This window comes from Paramormyrops kingsleyae, chromosome 2 (assembly GCF_048594095.1).
Source record: "Paramormyrops kingsleyae isolate MSU_618 chromosome 2, PKINGS_0.4, whole genome shotgun sequence".
NCBI lineage: Eukaryota > Metazoa > Chordata > Actinopteri > Osteoglossiformes > Mormyridae > Paramormyrops > Paramormyrops kingsleyae.
The window spans coordinates 11,057,219-11,081,531 of NC_132798.1; the positions used below are offsets into that span (position 1 = coordinate 11,057,219).

Genomic DNA, 24,313 nt, shown 5'->3' on the forward strand with positions numbered 1-24,313 from the left:
CTAATCTATACCGTTACTGGCAATCAGTTTGGGGTTTACGCTGCATCTGCCCTTGCGCAAATGCGTCCATGGCTTGCTTTCCTTGTATTTTGCGGTAAGTGTATGTCACTTAGACATTATATGCCTGTCGCATCTTACGGAAAAGAATTTTTGCATGGCAGCTTTCCGCAGAGACAGCATTTGCGTTAGCCTGTGCGGTTTAATCGCTCTTCAAATTTGACAGTCGTGATTCTACAGTTTCAAGTTTCATAGGCCTAGATAGTATAAGCAGCCACGGAGGGAGTAAATATTTTCGGGGGGAAGTCCAAGGGCTGTAAACTGAAACATTTTGGATGAAAATTATTTTCTGCAATATAGTGACTTGGAGTAAACTAGTGGTTTGTTCGGCGAAACTCTGTAGATGCAACTGTCTGAGGATTATGAACAAGTTATATTGAAATGAAATAGAAACTAGGAGTGCAATCTTTATGTTTTCCAATTAAGAGTATATCGCGTATTATATATTACATATTCCCATATATGCGTATGCAATACTAAAGTAAGAGTCCATTGTACTTAGTGAGTGGAATGTATGCGTATACCTTTACTTTAATAAATTTTTAATTTGCTACCTACAGTACATGTTTGTAGGCCTAATAATCTAATGTTTTTTGTCTATATATTTGTAATTGTGCAGTTTTTATTTTGTGTGTATTTTTTCATTAGTGCTATAATTGTAGTTGTGTTTGTTAATTTTTTTCCTGACATAAAAAAAATAGTATGTTTCGAAGTCAACATTGACTAGTCATTTAACACGTTACAGTATTTAGATTATTATTAGCAACAAACAACAACAATAAACAACAGCAGCATTAACAACAATGATGGTAATAATAATAGTAGTAGTAATAATAATAATAATAATAATAATAATAATAAACAACAACAACAATAATAATAATCCATCATTTTCAAAACGCTTATCCTGGTCAGGGTCGGGGGCGGGGGGGGGGGGGGGTCTTGGATAACAACCGTCGATGCCATGTGGATAAATTCGGGGGAAACACACAAAACTAACGCGCTTTTATCAACATTCTTTTCTTTGCTCGTTCCAGGCATGATTAAAATGTCTGTTCTTTTTAAGTTTTATTTTTCTCGCCTTGGCTTGCGCCTTGATTAACTTGAACTGTGGGTGAAATCCTTCACATTTAAAATTCAAAAGATAAAAACTGAGTTTTCCATTCCTCATATCTGAAAATGAATTGTAACGTGATCATTTTTAATCACTTTCCAAATTAAGTTCATAATACAGGTTAAACAGACCTTTGTTATGCTTAAAAGTCAAATACCGTTTGAAACTGTTTATAACGCAAAGAATTGAAATGCGCCAACACGTTGTTACCTGAATGCAGCCAAAACCTCACGAAGTGAAATCTCTTTTCAGCTGATAGGCTAATACAATCATGGTGTCATTATAATTGCGTTTTTTGGTAAAACTGTAAAATACGTCTAATTCACCGTTTTCTATACGGCTGTATCGGCTGCTTTTTGTATAGATGGGAATTGCTGTTTACTATAGTGAAGACACAAAGTGAGGCACCACGGAAAAACTTACTTGCAAGTTGTGCAACCAGTATAAATTTACAGGGAATATGAACTACGTGTGGTAGGTAGCAAGTGCGAAACCATAGAAAGATAAACTCTCATCAATACGCAGTGATTATATTATGCCTTCGGGCACGTCGGTCTTTGATCATATCATTTGATTTAATTATTGACATGTGGTAACCCATGCCAAATCAACATAAGTCTGTCAAAGGTTTGAGAATCCACCTTAGACTTCTCCCTACTCTGCTTGACTATTTTGTAGTTGTTTTTCGAGTTAATTACAGGATATTATAAAATTCCATAATAGTTCTGGCGACTAATTTCATTTATCTGGCTTTATTCGTAAATTTTGGCAGATTAGCAAAGTTACAGGAGAAATAATCCGACTGACATTGTGTAATAGCAACAGGACAGAACAGAACACAAGAAGTGACTTAAAGTTAGATCCAGTTACCCTGTGCGATTGGAAAAGTCAAGTATTAACTTAAAGTACATTGTCAGCTATCCGAGACGCTCGGCTGAATTAACGCACGGAAACAGAAGATGTTTGGAAGTAACTGGAAAGAACTGAAATACATGATAATTTCCTTTCTTTAGTATAAATATATCGTTTCCATTATTTATTTTCAAAGTCACAGCTATATCCTGATGTGGGTTTTTGCATTAAATTACAAGGTTCATATTTCACAAAAATAGAAGAGAAATGAAGACGATAAATTAATTATTGATTCATAATGAGAGAGTTATTTTCAGTTAGCATCTGAAGTTAAATCATCATAGATATTCCCGTTATTACTGTTAGCGTCTAAACAGAAAAACGACTTACTGTACGTGGGTTTTCGAAAGAACGTGCACGTGATCTTGCACATAAGCAACACAGATATTCGAATCGCGAAGGAAATCTAAGGTTAACAAAGGACTATGGTCACCCCTTTTAGGTTTGTGCTGGCAGAGGTAACCCTTTTTCGAATGACGTGCTCTTTCTTAACTCCCTTAATTTTCATTTGGTGCTTTTTTTCAAATACACATATACAAAGTATGACCATATCTTTAAATAAAAAACAAACACAAACTTTGGGTCTATTGCAGTTATGTAATACCTCATATTCAGTTGTAATATGTAGGTCTATGGGATGTTATAAGGTGACATTTTTGTGTATAGCATTTCTGATGTTAATTTTACAGCATCATTTAACACAAACACACAAATATGCCTACATATCTGCTTGCTAGATAAATACAGTATTCAGACTGGGTGGAGAAGATCATTTATTATTTGACTAATATTTAAATGGCTAATACAACTGATCTAGGTGATTTTGACCGTGATGTGATTGTTGGTTTTACTCGAGGTGGTTAGAGCATCACCGAAACAGCCACCCTCTCTTGGGAGTTCACAGAATCTGTTGTGGTGAACAACAAAAACAGCATCCAGTCAATGGCATTTCTGCACCTTCATGCAAGCTCAAAAACCTCCCAGGCGTACCTAATAAAGTTACCACTGAGTGTATGCTTAGAATAACTGTATTTTATATATAAAATACGAAGCACACGTTGGCTCTGCAGTGACAGAATGGCTCATTTGAACCTTTTTAGTCGAGGTCAGAGGTCATGCAGGCCACTGCTTAATGACAAGAAATAGCCACTGTGCTCATTTACTTTCACTCGTTTCGTTATTATTGACATGCACAAGCACAAATTTTTTAATGCAAAATGTGTTGTTTCTTTTAATTCCGTATAGTATTTGTATATTTAGTTCTCATAAAATAGAAGACAAATACCTTCATACAGTGTATATGTGTGTGTTGTGTCTTTGTACTGCAGCTTTTCACTCATGAATACTCTTTGGGATCATGTAGTTGTGTGGTCAATGGATTTATCAGTGGGCATATGTCATAAGTAGGCCTAGATATTTGTCAACACTAAAACCTGTGAAGCAGAACACTTTGGGAAAATGGTACGGCGATATTCAAAACAAATTTAATGATTTTATATGTTGATTCATGTCTTTCTATGGAAATCTGATCATTTCCGTTCCTCAAATTATGAAGCAACATTATTTTGAAGAAAAAACATCTGCAGAGAACAAAATGTCCATCTTTTTCATTTACATACTGATAGTTTTTTGTTTAAGGTGCTTGTAGTACTGATTCGTTTTAAATAACAAATCAACTGGTGATGGAAAAATTGAAATGGAAAAAAAAATATTTTTAGTGGAATTTCAATGGACTTTTTTGTCAGCATCTGCAAGCTATGACAGCTTATATTTTGTGATTTCAATGCAGCTGAAGTTAATTTTGTTCAGTCTGTGAATGCGGAAGGTCAAAGGGGAAATTAATTGGTAGAGGTAGCGTCATTAATCCAATTTAAAAGTTATGACACCTGTGGTCGAAGAGACAAACAGCCTCTCCCAGTTTCCATTTTGAGAAGCACGTAAAATATGTGCGAAATCTTTTTCTTTCTTTTTATGAGTTTAAGGAAATTGAACCTATTGCACTCATCAGTTAATTTTTTTTACATTATCATGCTGGCTTCTGTTTGTAGCACTGTTGCATCACACTTCTAGGAACTGAGGTTCGCTTGATGTTAGTTTGCATATTCTCCCTGTTCTGCACAATTTTGAACTGGGGATTCCACTTTTTTCATGCAGAGAAAAGCATACCGTTTGGCAATTCGACATCTCTAAGTTGCCTGTAGTGTGTGTGCCCTGCATTAAGCTTGCGTCCCATCTACGGTGTTTGCCTGCTTTGTGCCCTCAACTTCCTATAATACATTCTTCCACCTCTGAAACCCTGTACTAATAAACATTGGAAGATGGACAGTTTATCATATTATACATTATCATACTAAATACATATGTGAACTTCATGTGCATATAATGCATGTTAAACTATCAACATACCACTACCAGCTTAATCACATGTGTTGGACTGATAAAGGTAGAACCTTTATAAATAGTAAGTGAACATAAGTAAACATAAATTATAGGACAGTGCAGGGTAGAAATTCTCTCCTGTTAAATTGCAGCAGAGGATAGAGTTGCTAGTAGAATTAATATTGTTTGAAATAGCTGTACAGTGAAAGAAGCTTATGATAGCAGAGAAATGAAAAAATATGGAAGGACTAGCAGAGCCAACTTAAAGCAATTAGAACAAGCAATTAAAAAAGTAAAAGACCATGAAATTTGATACTTGGAGCAATTCCACTCTGATTTCCAAGAATTCCATAAAAGCAGGTGAAGTGTTGGGTCCCCGTTTCAAATAAGTGTACATTTTATATTGCATGACTTGACAGGGCTGACAGTCATGTGGAAAGTGCTGCTTCTGCTGGCTTATTTGCTGAGAGGTAGATTCATTTACCAGCGAGCTTTGCCAGGCTACTTGACATGGTCAACCATCAGTGAAAAACCCAAGGCAGATCAGGCAGAAAATAGCTTTATTTGAGTCAGCAGCCCATACTAGGGCTTTTCCAGTATGTTGACCAAAACTGCAGGTGCATTACATTCAAGACTGGTGGACGGCTTCCAGAAAATCAGCCAGTGCTCGTTCACATTCACATTATATCAACATCAGAGGTCTATAAATAGGGGGGAAAACAGTTTCTGTAAACATCCAAAAAGGATTTGTTATCAAGTTACAAATTTTCTCGGTTAAAAGAACTCTGTACATCCGACAGGTTTTTTCACTGGAAAATAATTACACCAATTTAAAAAAATAACATTAGCGCAGCCAGTCTGGTAGAGCTGATGATGCCTGGACATTTGGTGGGAAAAGCTGAGAACTATAGCTGGCTCATATCTGGAGGTCAGGAATATTGTGTATGAAGTCAAACAGACAGAGAAAGCGGTGACATCAATCCACTTCAAAACACTGCTTTTCTATGCGTTAATTAAGATTTACCATCAAACTGAAGTTGTACTATATGTCACACTCTTTATAAATTAATAAATAAATACTCTGTCACGTGACACCTTTTTTTTTGGAGAAAAAAAGTAAAATAAAATAAAACAATAATAAATAAATATAGAATATACATTAGGTCAAATAACATGCTTGAGTTAGGCCAATATTAATTTGTGTTTAATCATTTTATCCATATCAGTGTTACACGATACATAATAAAAGTTACATTAAATGTGTCATTTGCCTGATACTGGAAAATTATATATAAAATCAGTAAAGGATCATCAGGGAAAAACTAAAAATACATAAATGGTCACTGGATTTAATAGATCCTACCACTCACCTGGATGTTGTTCAAAATGTTAAACGTGAGTGAAGCAACTTTCACAACCGTTGAGGGGAATCTGTATAACATTAACAAGGACATTTCTGTAATACACAAGGTTTGGAATTAAACCCAATTCCAACTGAGCTCTGCTAAAAGGAGAGGCACCCTGTTGATGACCCTTGAAGTCAGCATCTTTGTCCCATGGCTGTACAAGTGCTGAAAGCCTGCATTCAGATTTGCCAACAAACTGTGGGAAAGCACTTTGCCCTCAACCCAGAAGCCAATTCAGCCAAACCTTCGTAATATATGCACTACACCTTGTACAATCACAACACCACTTTCTTAGAAAAATCTAGATACTAAATAGCACACAGCTGCATGGGTTGAGCATTTAACCTTCTTCTGAGTGACAGTGCTGTATTGTACATTTATTTTCGATAATTACACCAACCGAAGAAAAGAAAGCAAAGCACATTATAGAACTGTGTCTAATATTTCCATCAGCTGGACAACAAAATGCTAGCCTGGTACAGTGCATGGTGACATAGCCAGTACAGTGATCCATACTAACTCTACGTGTATCACATACATGAGCAGTTGTTGTCCTGTCATGGCCCCAGAGAGCACATTTTCTCCACTGCAGAGCCCTGTGTGAACCGTTCAGTTTATCTGATCTGACCAAAGTTGAAATGATGGTGTAAACAGAACACACCGGGGCTGGTACCTAGCGACCGTACACTGTATCCTTTCCAGTGGAAGCCAGCAGTACCCTTGGAATGGGTGTAAGTTATTACGGCTGAACCACAGGGACTTTTTAATGAAATGGAGTCCCTGTGGATGCAGCCAGCGGCCTAAATATAAACACTGCTGACTTGAACGGTTGTGAAATCTAATCTAACTGTGGCCTTTCACACGGGTACAGAGGCCATAGTCTGGCACCTTATCCTCAACGTCCACAGAAGATTCAACTCTTTGCTCTTTGGTACTTTGTATCTAAGTATCAAAAGCTCATTGGCTATTATTGTGAAAGAGACGTCCAGAGAGAAACAGCAATGCTGAAGCAGGTAAATATATACATAACCCAACCTATCAATGGGTATACAGGTGCTTAACAACACCGGTGGCACAATAATGTTCACTCAGTGGTCAGCTACGTAGGCAAAAAACTTCTATATATTTTTTTTTCTCAATATTCTTAGTTCGTAGCTTAATTATTTGACTAGTATGGAAACTGTTGGCTGTAGAAAACTTCTGATAGACATGTTGGTGGTTAAAACAGTGTCAGCAGTCAAATACAGAGTAGCAGATGCAAATGTTTAGGAGCATAAGGTGATAATGGCTGAGAGCATCCCTGTACATAAGGGCGAAACGCATGGCCGTGCAATTAAGCCCGAGTGAGCAACCCACAGCATTTCTATGCCCGTTACGTGGAGAACAGCTAACCCGAGGAGACGTCTTGCCGGCACTTTTATGCATCACTCGGCCACTCACTCCATCAGCTTCGGTCGCACTGATTTGCAAAGGATTCTGGGAACACACAATGATTTATTTACACATGGGCACATTATCTGACGCTAAGCAGATACCGATATACAGTGTGTGACTGGACAGGGCACCAGCACAGATTCAGGCTCAGCATCTAACAACCCCATACTAACTCTAGCAAGCTAAATGATCTGACATAAGGTGAGTACCTAAGGGCCACTCAAACACGGGATGATATTTCACTGACGCAAAGCTGGTAAAGTACATTTCTCAGGGGTACAAACACAAGGCCTCTGGTTATGGCTGCTTTACAATTAGTTTACTTGCTGACACAGGTAAAACAGATAAAGTACCTAGTTTCATACACAGTAACTCTTTGCATTTGTATCACATAGACCTGGTAAACAAATGCACTATGTAATGTAATGGACATGCTGTTTGCAGTGCATTAAAGCTGATGTGTAATTTTTTCCATACATTACAGGCTGTAGAAGGCATGCAAGGAAATGTCGGTAATTTCATGCTGTTCTCATTATAAACCTATGTTTATCATTTCCCATATGACAAAGCTGTATTCAAATATATTAAGAAATAAATAATTATTAGATGTGTGAGAGCTAAGGTTGGTCCCATCATGATATTCAGGGCTAAGACAGTCAATCTGATAAGAATGGTGGAAATAATAAAGCCGCCGTGTTCTCTGCCCTTGGAACCCACCCACAAGGCACTGACACCTCTTATCAAGTCCCCTAAAGCAGGGTTTCCCAATCTGCTCCTCAGGGACCCACAGTCGGTCCATGTTTTTGCTCCCTCCCAGCTCCCTGCCAGACAGTCCACATTTCTGCTCCTTACCTGGGAGCTGGGAGGGAGCAAAAAACGTGGACTGTCTGTGGTTCCCCGAGGGCCAGATTGGGAAACACTGCCGTAAACTGAACCCCCCCACAAAGCAAGGCAAAATTCAATACTGACTCAACTATTAGGCGCTTAAAGGAAGCGTCTCGGGGCTACGCTAACGAGTTCTTCATCTCCTTACCATCTTACTGTTGCCTTTGGCAATCGAGGTTGGCCATTGTTATTGGGGCAGGTCCTGAGACATTCGGGTATATACCAGACTGCAAATCCATGACGGGTGGGCACTGTAATACTGCACCAGTTATTTTATGTCTACGATGACCTCTGCTATACCACAGGACTTGTATTTAAAATCACAGCAGGCCTCCAGCCCAGACTAGGTAGGATTATATTGTTAAACTACAGTAATAACTGACAGTAGTTCTTGGCAGTGACAAGATCTGCTAATCATTTAAACAGCAACATCGGAGTAGTAGTTGAAATGATTTTATCATTCCTTTGTTCTACCTAAACGTACAGAATAATTACAAATGATATTAAACTCCACATCTTAGAGTTATCTTTGGAGCAGTTTTATGAGTGTGTTATTCACGTAAAGCCAAATATTACTAAATGTAAAAGATCCAAAATGCATTGCAGACAATTTCTCAGCTTATACCTCAAGCATGATAATATGTTACTTGTGTTTTCTTCTTCTGTTGGTTTCCAAAGTCAGATGACCTAGACCTGAACTGAGAAGAGCCCCCTGAGCTTGACTGAACATGTAGAACCACCCATGATATGTGTTAGTCTCAAGGAAAACAAGACAGGGCAACACTGCTGAGGTCATCGTTTGACTCTGTATGATGTGGAGTTGAAATCCGCAGTACAGACCTATGTGGTTTAGCTCCATGTAATTTAGTAATAATTCACTGCTATTTGGCTGAGAAGTACATCTCATCGACCTGCCTAAGTCTAATTCATGGTTTAATGAATACAACAATAACAAATCTACCTATGTAAACAATTCTCTATGTCTTGGCGTACTTAAGAGCTTGCATGACAGGGATATATTTCAGCCTGATGCTTCATAACATAATGGCGGTGCATCATGAATGTACGTTCTGGCCTGAATAATGAGTCAAATAGTTTCTGCAAAGGCAGTACAAAAATATTAATTTCTATTACATTTACCCTTTGGGCAGTTTATTATCTATTTATCAGTAAATCTAAATACAGATTTACACAGATAAGCTCTACAGTATGGTATCCCGTGCAGTGGACACCATGAATCCAGTGTCATCTCCATGACCTTAAGGGCCTTTTGGTATGCTCAGTAAACACATGGCTGTCGTCCGTGTTCAAAAACTCACACGGGTATGTTAGGTTAACAAATTTCCCAAATCATCGGCCCTATGCCTGCATGGGATTGGCATGCTCAGTAAACAAATGACCGATATCTACAACCCTAAGTCCATTAAGAACAGCCATGATCAGCAAATACAGATGTCCATGGATATCTACGACAACACACACACATCGGCAATTCCAGGGGACATAGAAGATGATATGCAGGTGTCTCGTAAGAGCCTTCTCGTCATGTTCATGTAGATGTGGTCAAATTCCACATCCGTATATGCATTTGACCACGTTCATTAAACACAGGGTCAAACTGTGCAACTCTCTGACAAGTAAGTGATGTGCAATGGACTGGCAGTACACGTCTAATACTATTGGGGCAAAGGTCAGTTTATGTGAATGCTTATGTGGATAGTTATGTGGGGTGTATCCTCTGTGGTTAAACCCTGTTTGATTTACTGTAATTTTAGTGGGAAAAAAGGTATCACGGCATGGAATCAGACCACTCGTCATGCTAAATGTGCGGACCTTGCAGATGTCGGCCCAGAGCACAGTCACCTGGGCTGGCTAGATGCAGTGCGATAGGCTGAGCTTGGTAAGGCCCTCGGCGTGCATCTTGTAGAGCTGCTTGAACTCGGCGGGGAGCTGATGGGACTCCTGCCACTTGGTGGTGAACTTCGTGCCTTTGCGGTCGTAATAGTGGTAGGGCAACTCCCGGCCTGTGCTGGGGTCCCAGCCGAAAGGCCAGAAGCCGTACAGGTGCACCTCCTCACACATGGCCGCGGCCAGCGTGTACACCAGGATGCCTGTGCTCAGCCTCTTAGGGGACAGCTGCTTGGTCTTCCAGTACCTGTTGGAAGACCAGCCATGTGAATCTGAGAACTATGCTTACTGTGACCCACAGAGCTTTGAATGTCCAGCATACAATTTGAGGATAACGCCATATGTAGGCTATAGGATGTAGCATGTCGGAATTAGCTTTGCTGAAGTTCTAATCTTCTGTAAAGGCAAGTCAAAGAATACTTTGGCAGAACTCCTCAGTACCAGTAATTCCTCTACTCTCTACACTGAGCCAACGGCTTGCACTGCAAATATACTCAGACTCCGTGCTACTTACTCAATTGCTACACTTTACGAACAAGTTGCTACAACAAATTGTACAGATACCTTGTTGTTTTCATGCTTGATTCCTCTGCCCTCAGCTCTCAGCTCTTTTGCCTACAACTTCAAAATGTTGTTCATTGACATTCAGCATTTATTCAGTGCCCTGGAGAAAAGTTGCTTTGGTTTCAAATATTTACCCTGGATAAGCAGAGGGGCCCAGGACAAGCTTGAAGACGATCAAAAGCCCAAGATGAAAAGCCATCCCAACCTAAATAATGCATTAAGCACTCATGCACACAAAAGACTGATTGCTGCTTCTACTTGTGGCTGGCAAAGGCTGACATCTCAAAGTCTGTGTGATCTTCAGAGATAACCAGCTAATGAGGGGGTGAGAAAGGCTTTCCTCTTCTTTTCTCTCTCAGCAGTAGGTGAAGGTTATACTGGAAACTGAACCCAGTCTAGCTCTCTTCCAGGCTGACAGCTGAAGGACAGTACACAGGTGCTGCATATAAGCTAGGAAGTAAACTATCAACCGGACTGCTACTACCTGCAGTAAACATGAAAGATTGTGGTCTGTCGTAATGTAAATGTCTCTGAGACTCTGCTGGAAGAAACCTGGATCTATACAGACTGCAGCAAACCGCTGCTCTCTGTTATGGATTAACACACAGCATGATTCTGATCCCCACCAATTCACATAGCAAAAGAGGATGGTTTCTGTCCCTGTTATTCAGTGGCATGCTGAGTGAGGGTTGATGGTTCCATTAAAGGAACACACCGAATGCGAATGGACACTCTCACCTGTTGACGTACTGCATGATGTTTCCCGGCCAAGCGAGCTGCACCTTCAGCTGGCCCTTGTGCTCCACAAAGAAGTCGACCAGGGTTCTGGTGACTGTGGCTGAGGTGTGAAAGAAGAAAGCAGGGATCCAGAGAATGGCACTGTCCAACTTCTTCAGGCTCAGGAAGAAGTTGTTACGGTCCTGGATGGTGAGCAGGTTGTTGTAATACTTCTCGAGGATGCTGGGGTTGAAAGTGGTGAGATTCGTCTTATGGCCCACGTCCTTGTGGAAGACCTCGGTGGGGGCAAAGTTGCAGCGGAAGACAAAGTCAGACTCGTCAATTTGATGCCCGCAGGAGCTCCCAGTGAGAATGCCGCTGTTGCCCACCACTGCGCACACGTTGTAGTGCTTGTTCTGGATGGGAGAGGACTCGGGAAGCAATGATTTGAAGTTACTGCTAATGGAGAAGACATACTTGTGGCTGGAATAGTCATAATGCATCAGCTGGCCCACGCGCACATCATTTTTCAGCAGGGAGAAGTTATTTGGCACGTCAATGTACTGAGAGATCTCTTTTCTGAAATGAGAACAAAGGGGGAAACGTTGCTAAGCAATACAGCCTTCCGATATTTTTCTGTCTTCACATTGTCCCAGTTCTGCTACCGTTTACCCCTGGAAATTGCAGTGAAACTGTCACTTATTACATATTACAGAAAATACAGTCAATAAACTGACATTTTAAGGTCTGATTTGAGAAACATTTGCATGCTGATTCTCAAAACGATGCAAGGGAGTCACCCATGTCTGGCCACTCGATACGACTGAATCGGTGGCCCTTGCAAGTAAAACTCGCACACCTGGCTTGCTGCAAGTTTCTTGCACATGCCACAGCGCCTCACCTCTGCTGGAAGAATGCTGTCCTGTTGAACTTCCACGTGGGGCCTTTCTTCTGCTTCAGCTCCTCAGTGAGGACACTGGTCAGTGGGATAAAGGAGGGGTCGAGGAAGTTCATGGCAAACTGGGATCTGAGGACGACAGGGTTCTCATCAGCCTGAGATGGCAGTGGACTTGTGCAGCAACTTGGCAGCCACCGAAAATGACTCCAATCAACAACTGCAGCTCCAAGCTAATTAAAGAGCTGTTTTCAGCTATCGGCTTTATTAAATTCCCTTTGACTGCTATTTGTTCACTTGCTTTGCAAAGGTATCTGGCGATCTCCAGCAGACCTGATAGGAAGCTGACCTGATTAAAACAGGATTTGCAATCAATGAATGCCAACTAACACAACAGTCTAGACTTACACAGCTGGCCACCCATTCAAAGGCAGCGATTTAAACAATCGTTTAGAGGTAGTAGTTTGAGCACTGGGTGTCACTCATTTTTTGTACATCTCTGACCATCCAAGTTCCGTAACTGCTTATTTAGTACAGGATATCAGGTCTTTTCTATACATTTTAACATTTAAATTTGTGTTAAAGAAACAAACAATTGACAATAGACTACAGAACAGATACTGACAAATAGAACTGAAACCACATTCTGAACTCCATTTCCATTTCATGGAACTTCTTAGAGTAAGGACAAAGAATTTTTAGATAATCAGTCAGTCAGTGTAATCTAAGGTTTCAGTTATTTCTGACGTGGTGTGATGCACATAAATGTATATTTAAAAGTGGACACAGCACCAAAAGGGTAACATTATAATGGGTTTCTTTTTTTAAAATGATTATTTTATCCGTCACCCATTTGCAGGAGATTAGTCAGGTATAAATAAGACCATATATCCCATTTTAAAATAATCAGAATGAAAAGACTGTCCACAGGAAATAAAACAAACTTTACTAGGCACTTTAACAGTTCTGCAGAATGCTGTAAATTCATTTGTTGGCGTTGCTCTGACACAAAGCAAAAACAAGCATGGCCCATTTACAAATGCACTTGTCTGCTGCTTTGCAAAATGGCCTCTCTCACAGAATGCATGTCATAGCAGCTGAAGTATAAGTACCAGTAGTATATGCAATAATGCAAGCGGTAGCACCAAGGAGAGCTCCAGCACAAACCACATTGACGTCAGGTGCAGCCCAGGCAAGGAAGACAGGCAACAGATTCCAACACTGAAAGGAGTAATACGGTATCTTCAGGCATGTGGATGTCTGCCTAAAAGACTATAGGTTGGCAAGTCGATATTCATACTCCATCAAAACATTATAACATGTTAAAGTACTATTGTAAGATCCGAACAGTGTGCCAGACTGCTGTCTGCGGCTCAGATGGCCAGCGATGGTAATATTACATGCCATCTGGGTCTGTTCTACTCCCTGTGACTTACAGCCTTCAGCCATGGAGCGAGGGCAGAGCCTGTGAAGCTGTCACTAATATTGCAGATAAAAATGAAGACCTGTTGATAGACAACAGTCAATATAAGTTTTGTTAACAAAATGAAGCGTGATCTTATTATGTAATACAAGCATTACCACAGCAGTTATGCTCATAATGCATTACAATCACTATAAAATAATAATAATTATTATTATAATTATTATTATTATGCCATGGCATACACTACTAAATTAATAAACAGAAACTAAATTGATATCTAGGCCCTGGGCAGAGTCTTGTTTTGGTCACAGGTGGGTTGATTCTAGCTTTATATATACATGGAGATCATTTTTGTCTGACTGGCCTGGGACAAGGCACCCAGGCAATATCAGGCTATATATGGCAGCGGGAAGCAGAGCCGAGCAAAACGTTTCTATTTCTTGGATGCGGGCCGCGCCTGCTGGCTTCCTAATCGCGCACGTACAGTATTGTCCATTTAAAACAACTATTATGAAAACCGAATATAACCTGACGCGGAGATTTTATTTAAACGAGTACCATCATGTTTTTCTGTTTAGTGAAGGCCCGTGGATCCTATGATATACTGTAGCTCATCCAGCGCATTTTGAACAGCAGGATAATCGCCCGATGAAAAATGATCTCATTTTTCGCTCGCAGGTCGGATTTAGACAGAAATACTCGAGCACGGAATGGAGACTATATAAACAGATCAATGCACAGCATGCGCATTTACTAATAATTTGGAAAACATCGCGCGAACGAATGTAAAAATCTTGCGTGTAGGCTAATTAAACACTATTCATACAGACAGACTTACCGGAATCCTGCGTGAAACATTATCCTTGGACCTCCCGAATTAGCGTATTTTGGAGTAGAGAAAATGTTATCTTTCTTAATCGAAACATAGCTTATCAGTGATAAAATTATCAAAGCAACGCTTAATACAACAAAACCCAGAGCGTTAGCAACGCGGACCATCTTGTATTCTCAGCCGCGGCTGCGAAAACTCACGCAATGAACAAACCTCGAATTCATCAATGCAGTATACAAAAGCTCACGAAAATATATTGAGCATTGAAAGTTAGGATGGTTTCATAAGTAAAAAACCGCAGTGGTGATATGAGTAGTTGATATGGCAGCCGGAAGCGTTAGTGACAGATGCTCCCTCATCCTTGAGTCCGGCTTCAGACGGCGCTGCTGCCCCGCTCCTCAGTCAGAAAGACAAATGGTACAGGAATAATGTGTGCGTTCAATACCACCATCTGAATTTAATTAATTGTCTCGCAGCTCCGGTTTTTTAAAGGGGACCAACCGTGTCTTTCGGATAAATTGAAATAGGTACCAGTATGGCCAGGTGCACGATAGGGGCTTTCGCGCTGTGCCAAGAAAGTGTCTTTCGCTGGTCTCGCGTCGGCCCTTAGCGCCATGACGAGAGGAAGCTCGCGCCGCGAGATGTCCATTTTACTGCGAGGAAGAAAGGGATGGCACGCGGGGCACGCGCCTCATGTCTGTATCTTTTGTGATGAATGCCCGTAATGTTTGTGTAATTCTTGAGGGGGGCAAGTAGAGTAACGTTTACTGAGTAAGCATGACTGGTTCATGCTTGGTAGTAAGAAGTCCGTAAGCAGTATATTCAGGTATATCCCTGAATGAAGTCCTTACTTAAAAATATATATGAATTAAGATTTATAAAAGCGCACAAGAATATTTGTAAAATATTTACTGTAATATAAATGTACTTATATTTAAGGAACTGGTAGGATTTTCCCTGGGATCAATAAAGTCAATCTTAATCCTAAATAAATTTGAATATGTTTGATTTGTTGGGAGTATTGTTGTCAATTAGATATTTGAATGGTCAGTATAGATGTATTATATGGTGTCCGATTATATAAATGTTTATAAACATAACTGAAGTTCAAGTGAAACTGGTGTTATAAATCTTCCGCATCATTTCATCTAATATTGAAATGTAATCTCTGTGGTCCTAAATAAAGGAAGAGGAAGCTGATTTGGTATGTGTTTAAAATCTTATAAATCAATAAAGGCAAAAGTTTTCCAATACTTGAGGGTGCAGTTTATCAGTGTGATTAGGACTACAGTGAACAAGATTTAAGACTCCCTAGAATGAAGGATGAAGTGTCAAACTAGGATGATAATCCAAAACAACCGCTGAATAGCATTAAATGTGCTTAGTACAAACTGCTTTGCAGAAATTCCCATTGCTCTTGCAAGTGTTTTTTTTTTTTGTTTTGTTATTTTCCTCTACTGAATTTCCAGTGCGTGTGCCCTTTGATAGACTGGCATCCTGTCCAGATTGTCCATCTGCTTTGCACCCCATTCTTCCTGGGACAGGCTCCAAGCCCACCATGAATCTGTGCTGGATAAGGGACTGTGGATGATGGATGGATGAGTTTGCATTATGACTATTGTCCATTTCCTAATAAAGATCATTGTACTGTGGATTACATACATAGACTTACATACTGTACAAAACAATGTTCAGCCTTCGGAAAATCTAATACTTTTCAATCTGCCGTTTTGGAATCGCATGTATATTTGTATTCCTGAGTATGGCCACCTACTTTAAAATACTGTTAAACTATTCACAGTGGTTTTAAGAAATTCTGGATATTCTGACCGGAAAGTGTAATACCTAGATGTAGTTCCCAAGATTTTTTTTGTTTAGCATGGAATCTTCATTTATCTCACCTTATGGCAGGTAACCTTTAAATTGTAAACCCTCTCTGATGTGCTGGTAGGCCAAACCCAGCCAGAGATGGGGAAGTTAATAATTTGTCAAGATGGTAGTGCATGATGCTGCATCCTGGGAGAAGTCAAGAGGTCAATGACTCCCATTTCCCAGGAATCCCTGGGCTCTTCTTCCTAGCTCGCATTTCAAAACAGTCACCTATACAGTAGCTGGTACGTGAATATAAGTCACTCGTTTTATGTCACTTGCTTTCTGCAGAGTATTTTCCTCCGTATTCTAGATTTTTCCACTTTCTAAATATATCAGGGATTTACAAAATGCTTCCAATAGTTGTATGTCTAAATCATGGACAATTTGACTGTATTACAGCTCCAATTTTTTTTGGAACCCATTTTGACCTGATGATGTGGTTTGTCTTGTTGGTTCACTTCCGTCATGGAGCGCCATGGAGATTTGACCAGAAAGTTTGGCAAGTTACCAAGCTAGGCTTTGACTTTTTGCAAGCAAATATAGGTTAATTGGCTTAAGTAAACTCATCTATACCAATGAAAAAGCCTCTCAGTGACAGGGACGTTCAAGGAAAGGGAATATTATATACAGGAATTCATGTACAGACTGTCAGATGCTGCAAATCTTATATACAGAAGCTTTCTGGAACAAGCTCTCAGGTGGTGGACTCACACAGGCTTGCAGAGAATCTCGGGGGCAGACACTTCCTGTTACAGATGAAGTGCACAGGAACTCTCAGGGGAGATAGACCTCCTGGGACAGAGATTTGCTGTGTCAGGGGCAAGCAGAGGCTTCCATTTACACTGATATACAGAAGATCTCAGATATAAAAGTTCTTGGAGATTTCCTGAAGCCAGATCCCACAGTCTCCTCTAACCCTTTTCACTTCCCTACGCACGTTTTGTTTTCCCACAATGCACCTTATGCTCACACCAGAACGACTGTGTTTTATTTTGATTCATCTCATCTGTTTTGTTACACCCATCTTCACTTCCAAACCAAAACAAGGTCTCTGTCCCTTCCACCCATCCTCATGTCACATGGTTCTATTTGCTGTCCCACCCTGAGCAAGTTGTACACGGAGACACTACATAACCTCTGATAAGTAAGCACTTGCACACAAGCCTCAGCCTGATGTCATTTCAGAAAGGCAAATAACTATGGACATTTCACAATCCTAATCTTCTCTGGCCGATGAGTAACTGGTCTGAGACCCGCTCTCTGTTTAAACTCTCCCCTCGGATATTTTCCCCCAGTGGTTATATATTTAACCAAGTAGATATGCTTTGCTTTAAACACAATGAGTGGGAGTGCTACTGGTCTGCCATGTGGACAAGAAGACAAAGATATAGTGGTTTGCACACCGTAAAGTAAATATTTTACTCACTGTCACATGTTTGTATGTGGTAACTCATTATGTGCATTTCAGAAGTTGATTAAGCCTTTTAAAAAGCTGGTAGGAAACTAATTAAAACACATTTTATTACATTTATTGTATATAAATGATGAAGTAACATAGATGAAGTTAGTTAAGTTAGTTAAACTATACGCATTAAGCACCATGTTCAGTAATCAGTGAATAAAATTTGATTTCATGTAATTCATATTTTAAAGGTACATGCTGAAAAGTTCATTTTCAAGTTTTACTGTAGGTTTTGAGGACCGAGAAACCAAAAATAAAGACAGTTTGCTTGGACGAGAAAACTGGTCTGAAGTACCAAACGTTGAAGAATGAGTCATGCTTCTGTAATTCACTGCATAGATATAGGTGCTTCTTGATAATGATTGATAATGACTGAGGGATTAATGATTGTAGTGCATTAGGGTTTCTTCCAGACATGAAAGTATTCCCGGAATATTTACCCCACAATCTAAAGGATAACGGAGTAGGAGTTAGTCCCACAGTGCAGGTATAAGCGACAGCAGAGTAGTCATTAGATCATCTCTGGGGCTTGCTGCATTCTGAGGGCAATTGAGTCATATTTCCCTGGGGACATTCACTCTGTTACCCTACGGTCTGGCCCACGTCCCTCAGAGGACCGTTGTTTGGGCCCCTGGTGGGTGTGTAATGGGCACAGCTGTTATCATAAAATTGGCCACTGAAAGCTGGCTAATCTGCTGCGAGGACCAAACGAGACGCTGTACTCTCAGCATTCCGGCTGCTTCCGGAATCAACTGGTCTGTGCGACTGGCCGCCAGCAAGGCCGCCGCCGCGGCAACATTACGCCGCATTTTCCGATGCACTCTTTTCCAGCGCGCCTGACCTCTGAAGTTCACGCTCCATCCATTAATTTGTAGTCACTGACTGCCCCCTTCGCCTGACCTGTGCTGAGAGCAGATCATAGCTGGGTAACATCTGAGGGCTCCCCAAATGCATTCCCACATCGCTCCCCTTCAGAGAAACCAATTTTAGGGAGATGTGGGACATGTGGCTGATTTGCCCCCGCCATACTGAAATTGTGGCCAGTCATTGATGTGTTCATCTAGGCAAGTAAAATTACCCCCAAGATCGATGAAACCATGCTGTAATTTTTCTAATTAAAGTGTTTACAGTATAATTTCATTTTTATGTGCAAGATACAATATTTGACGCCATACTTGTCAAATATTGGGTTTCGCTTCCAAACTGCATCCAACACTCTGGAAACTGGCTGTTGTAGGGAAATTTTGAGGTCGTTTGACTGCAGACCAGTCATATCGTCCTTTTAGGTGACATTTTGCTTGGAGTGAATACAAGCCTTTAACGATTCTGCACCTGCTGGTTTTCCCTCCTAACCCTAATCCCATTATAATGAATATAAACCAGTGATTTCTTATTATTACTTGATATTTCATTGAGATTTCTTCGCAAAAACAAAATGCTCTTTCTTCATGCTCTGTGCTGCATCTTTTGACAAGCGAGGCATCTTCACCAAGAACTTAGCAAACTTAATTTCTCCCAGTGGACGCCCCTGCTAGTACCAAAACAAAAGGCGTGTGTTCTGTGCCCAACGGATAATTACTGCTGCATCGTAAACCATAAGTAATATTCAGCAATGAGTAACACTTGTTCAGTCACTGTATTAAAAACCGCATAAGTCACAGACACACTAAGTAATGAATGTGATGAATCACACAATGAACTTTGAGTGACAACTACTTTAGCGAGTACTGTAAGATAAACCTCTACAACAGCAAGTATTACAAACCAAAACACTGAGTATTAAGTACTGCGTGATAATAAACCGCAAGCTCTCTGAGCAGTAAGTACTGCTTGATAAACCGCTATTGCAGGCACTCTGCACATTGAGGCCACGTTCGTCTGAACCCGCCAGGTCATTTGCTCTAATTTTCCTCATGCCTAAACCCACTAAAATCCCCGTCTGTCAATACAGCCTATTTCAGGCACTGCTGCGCCCCCAGCAGTGTGTGGGAAATGGAAGTCTGCAGTGGGGCAGGATGATTGGGGTGGGGGGGGGGGGGAGGATTTGGGCTTTATGCTGAAATTAGGCTCTATAGCTGCATTTTTCAGCATCATGAAGTTTATACTATAAGTGTGTGTGTTTATTAAAAAAAAAACACACACACACACACAGCAGGGATTTGAGGCAGGGATTTGAGTTAACGTGACTGATCCATTTCCTGTGTTGCCAGTGCAGTGAAGCACAGGGAAGCAGCGCAGCCGGCAGGGCTTACGTGGGGTGAAGCAGAGAGCCGGCCAGCTCTGTCTGCGGGCCTGGAGCAAGCTGCCGATCGATAGGTTTGCTGTGGCCCCGGGCCAGCGTGCGGCTCACCGGCAGAGCGAAGGCCGGGAGTGGGGGCTCTGTGCATCGACGCTTTGGCTCCAGCTGCCAGGCCCCGCAGCGGATTTGGGCGTAGAGGTCTAATGCTCCCTGGCAAGGTGACTGCCCCGGTCTGACTCCACGCATGTACGCTCTACTTACTCATTCTCTCTGCAGTTCAGTTTTTTTTAATCCAGTTTTTAAAAATACAGTGTGTCATGTCATTTCTTGTTCATCAGATTTAGTGAGTCAACACTTACACACTTACACACTCCTTTGTTTACGTGCAATCTAATCTTTCGGAATGAGTTGTGAGTACTGTGGGAACAGCAAGTCCCTCCAACAAAGTTCAGGTAAAGCCACCTGTGACCCTTGTGCTTTTTAGGGAGATTTTGCTCTGTTCCGTTTAGGTGTTCCTTGCTCACCTGAGTATTAGTGCAACACGAGTCCAGTTTTAATGCAGAAAAGCATTTTTAATATGAATTTTAGAGGACACCAGCATACAGGCAGCAATGGAAATAGGACAGGGAACCTCGAAAAAAGTTCAGGAAATGAAAATGTTGCTGTAGCTGATCAATACAGTTGTTAGAAAACATTGATCAGACTAGGAGGATGCCTTGTTTTATGGATGTGTTTTTTTTGCCTATTCGGAACGAAAGGGTCTCTAGGGGCCTGTGGAGAAATGGTGAAAACCACTCCCACCCCAAAAAAAAGAGAGGGAAGAGAGATAGAAAATGAAGAGGGCAAAAACAAAAATACTAAAACGGAGAAAAAAAACAATGAAGTCATTTATCATCAGTGCTGCAGCGATGCTATCTCTCTCTCTCTCTCTCTCTCTCTATCTCTCTCTCTCTCTCTCTCTCTCTCTATCTCTCTCGCTGGGTCTCTTTCTCACTCACCATCTCACTTAGCCTCTTTTTCTGGAGATGTGTCAGCCAAGGATTTTTTTTTTAATCGTTTACACTAATAAAGATACCCCAGGATCAATTTTATATTGTTGAATTTTAGTTTATTTAAAGGCAAGCTTTCGGTGTGAGTCCGCAGGAGTGTCATACGTGACTACTGACCCACAAAGGAGGCTGCCCGATTCTGCAGGTTTACAGACCCTACAAAGCAGTGAATGGTTTCTCTTCCTTTGAAGCCATGTGGTACTTCAAAGGTTTTCTTTGAGCTACAGGTTAAAACCATATTTTATATTTTGCTTTTTGTTTTCTGCATCTCCTTCATTTCCTCCCTGTTTAGTGCACATATTCTCTTGTGGGATTTTGCTGTTGACTTAGTATAAATATGAAAAATTTCATTCTGCACACCCCATTTTGTTTATCTGGAGATTCAGCACAGACTATAGTCATCTAGCAGGGCATGCAGATTATCAGCTTATTTAAATTTTCGTATACTTATAACTACAGTCCTGCACAGGATAAATGGTTGAAAAGTGACTAGAAATTGTACTAAAGCACCTGTCAAGCATTTGAACTATTATTAATTATGAATAATAATGAGTAGGTACCATTCAATTTTTTTTTTACCAAAATAAAGACCCTCCTCTGTCACCGCATGACCATATGGGGATGATGAAAGTACAGGCATATGTACAGTAAGTGACATCATCTCTTAACTTCTTTATCCACTTAACTCCCCTTGAATCTCTTTAATAATTTAAAAAATTTATTCTTTAATAATATACCTACTTGCCTGTTCACTTTGACTGTCCAGTTAACTACCGATTCATTAAGCTACAAATCTCTCCAGTTTTGTATCTTTACTTCTACCTAGTAAACCCTAACCCGTGTATCTCTGAATGACAATAAAGTAACTATTCTATTCTATTCTATTCTATTCTATTCTAAATTTCATTACCTTGCTTTTTAAACATGATTTCAATAGAATGAATCTGTGTATCCCCTAAATAAACAGCTCCTTTGGACAGAATAGCCTACGAGCGCCAGTAAGGTCGCTTGACTGCTGGGACAGCAATAGACACGCTTTTTGAGCCAACAAAGGCAAACATGGGTCTGCAGTGCTGCCACACGCAGACGGCGGTAAGTGGAGTGTTGAGTCATTATGGGGTCAGAGGTTAGGTCAGCTCCTCCGGGGCCACATGGAGATCCATCACTCCCACAATGCAATGTGTCAGTGCTGAGCTACTCTATGAGTGCTCATCAACTCCAGCTATGATTGCATTACTGATCCTACCCTGTTGTACCCAAGAAGAATCCTTACAGAGACTTTACTCAACCAGGATAAAACTATTATACTGACTTAACATGGCAGCCTTGCAGAGCTGCTTGCTGACCTTTATGTGGTCCACTGATATCCATCTACCAGATTATTTTTTTGTTTTAGTCTTTCCATATGTCTACCTCTAACTCCCCATCAGGGCACATACAGCTTTTCCTGCTCCTTATTTTTCAGTCCATTTGTTTAACATGCTATCTGCTTGCGTGGTCACTTACTGACTCTATCTAATTGCTTGTAGGCCTTCTTATCTGTTTATCTCATTAATAAATGTATTGTATACATATGCCTTTTATCCTTTACATTAAATTCAGGGCCTAACAGCTACTAAACAGCAAAGAAGTTCAATGTCTGGCCTCTCCGGGGTCTTGTGTAGCTGCTTCTGATACCCTAAAGGCCTTATGCTTTATTCATAAAGCTGTATAATGCTGACCAGCCACTCAGACTCAGCTTGTAAATGACAACAGTCTTCTCTGAAGTGACTGAGTGAAGATCCACCTCTGGACACGGGGGGTCTGTAATGATGGGAGCAGATTCAGAAGAAGGTCATCGGAACCACCTCTAATGAGTGGTGTTCAATTTCAGTTGGACGAAACAGACATATTACAGGCAACCGCTGAGAGAAGGGTTAAAATGTACAGGCTTCTCTATCTGACTTAGAGAAATGACTAGACCCCCAGTCTTTACATAAGATCGCCTCATCAGCAAAAATCGCATTGTACTCTAAGGGCAGAAGAATTGTCAATGATCTTCAGGCTGTAATCAGATTAAACTTAACTTAGCTGAACACCAAAAGCAAGGAGGACAGAGATGCATCCCAAAAAATAGGAGGACAGAGATGGAGATGATATCCGACTCCTACGTTTCATGATACAGTATCAAAACTACTTGAAATTACCAGCAAGCTAGAATAATCTACATCAGAAAAGAATCTGTAAGGTATTCAATGTGTAGACCATGGCTTTTGCCCAAGCTTGCTCATGGTTGTTGACTAGTCTAATCGCTCCAGCACCACCTTCCTCCCGGACTGCTGACATCAGGATTGTTGTGGCATTTCGATAATAGAAAATCGACTGCTTCTCAAGACATAGAGATGATTTGGGCTCCTCAGTTCTTGAACCAGTGGGAGGCATAATTATTTTGGTGTGACAGACACTCCTTGTGAACGTTCACTCTACGTGAACCATGGTGATGACGCCAACCATCTTACCCTAAAGGAGATTTTTATATTAGAAATATTATTTAAAATATATATAAACTATGAGTGATTTGTTTGGTGCCATGTCTGAAATTGTTCCTTTCTTGAGGAAATGGTTGTGTTTGTCTTTGCACACCTCCATAGAAATTTGAGTTCTGCTAGCTCTGTACAGTACTTATAGCCATGCACATTTCATGAAAAATAGGATGTAGTTTAATGTTGAAAGTAGATCATAGCTACTCTTCTTGTTTCCTAGCAGCACCAAGCTGCATAGAACTTGTCTGGCAAATTGTCTTTGCAGAAGAAGAGATAACACTCTCAACAAGGTCAGATTCACGCAAAGACTCTGTGTCTCTAAAGACACCAAGTCATGCTTTGTGATGTTCTTTGAGAAGGGCAGCAACTTTAACAGCTAATTTGGGCAATTTCTGTGAAAACCACAGCTCACTGGTTTCTTAGTCCTTCTGTCAAGTGTGCCAAATGACTCTGCCATGAGCATGAAGGTTGAGTGACACATCCTTCTCCGCTTCAGCGCGGCCTGTGAAAGACAGCAGAGCATGATGGAAGTACTGAAAGATGTCATTTCCGCAGCACTTTGTGGCTTTTGTTCTCAGTCAAAACCCAAAGGGAAGATGTCAGAAGTTCTCAGTATTACAGCATGCATTCACTCTAAAAC

General features: G+C 40.6%; 1 protein-coding gene across 2 annotated transcripts; it reads right to left on the reverse strand.

Annotated features, from left to right (window-relative positions):
- Window positions 1-5,005: 5,005 nt before the first annotated feature.
- LOC111839428 (alpha-N-acetylneuraminate alpha-2,8-sialyltransferase ST8SIA3) lies at window positions 5,006-15,210 on the reverse strand. 2 transcript variants are annotated; one of them, XM_023803349.2, is made up of 4 exons: window positions 15,061-15,210; window positions 12,278-12,403; window positions 11,398-11,955; window positions 5,006-10,342 (listed from the first exon to the last, which is right to left on the reverse strand). In XM_023803349.2, exons 2-4 carry the CDS (start codon window positions 12,388-12,390, stop codon window positions 10,060-10,062), a joined length of 954 nt encoding a protein of 317 aa, XP_023659117.1. In that variant the 5' UTR covers window positions 12,391-12,403; window positions 15,061-15,210; the 3' UTR covers window positions 5,006-10,059. The 2 variants fall into 2 exon arrangements, with proteins under 2 accessions (XP_023659117.1, XP_023659114.1); XM_023803346.1 differs by lacking the exon at window positions 15,061-15,210 and adding an exon at window positions 14,536-15,054.
- Window positions 15,211-24,313: the final 9,103 nt, after the last annotated feature.

Excerpts from the sequence above, each read along its gene's own strand:
- LOC111839428 (XM_023803346.1), bottom strand. The coding sequence starts at position 14,696 with ATGGTCCGCGTTGCTAACGCTCTGGGTTTTGTTGTATTAAGCGTTGCT. Across the intron at positions 11,956-12,277 it reads ACAGCATTCTTCCAGCAGAG|AAAAGAGATCTCTCAGTACA; the intron begins GTGAGGCGCTGT and ends TTCTCATTTCAG. Across the intron at positions 10,343-11,397 it reads ATCATGCAGTACGTCAACAG|GTACTGGAAGACCAAGCAGC; the intron begins GTGAGAGTGTCC and ends GTCTTCCAACAG.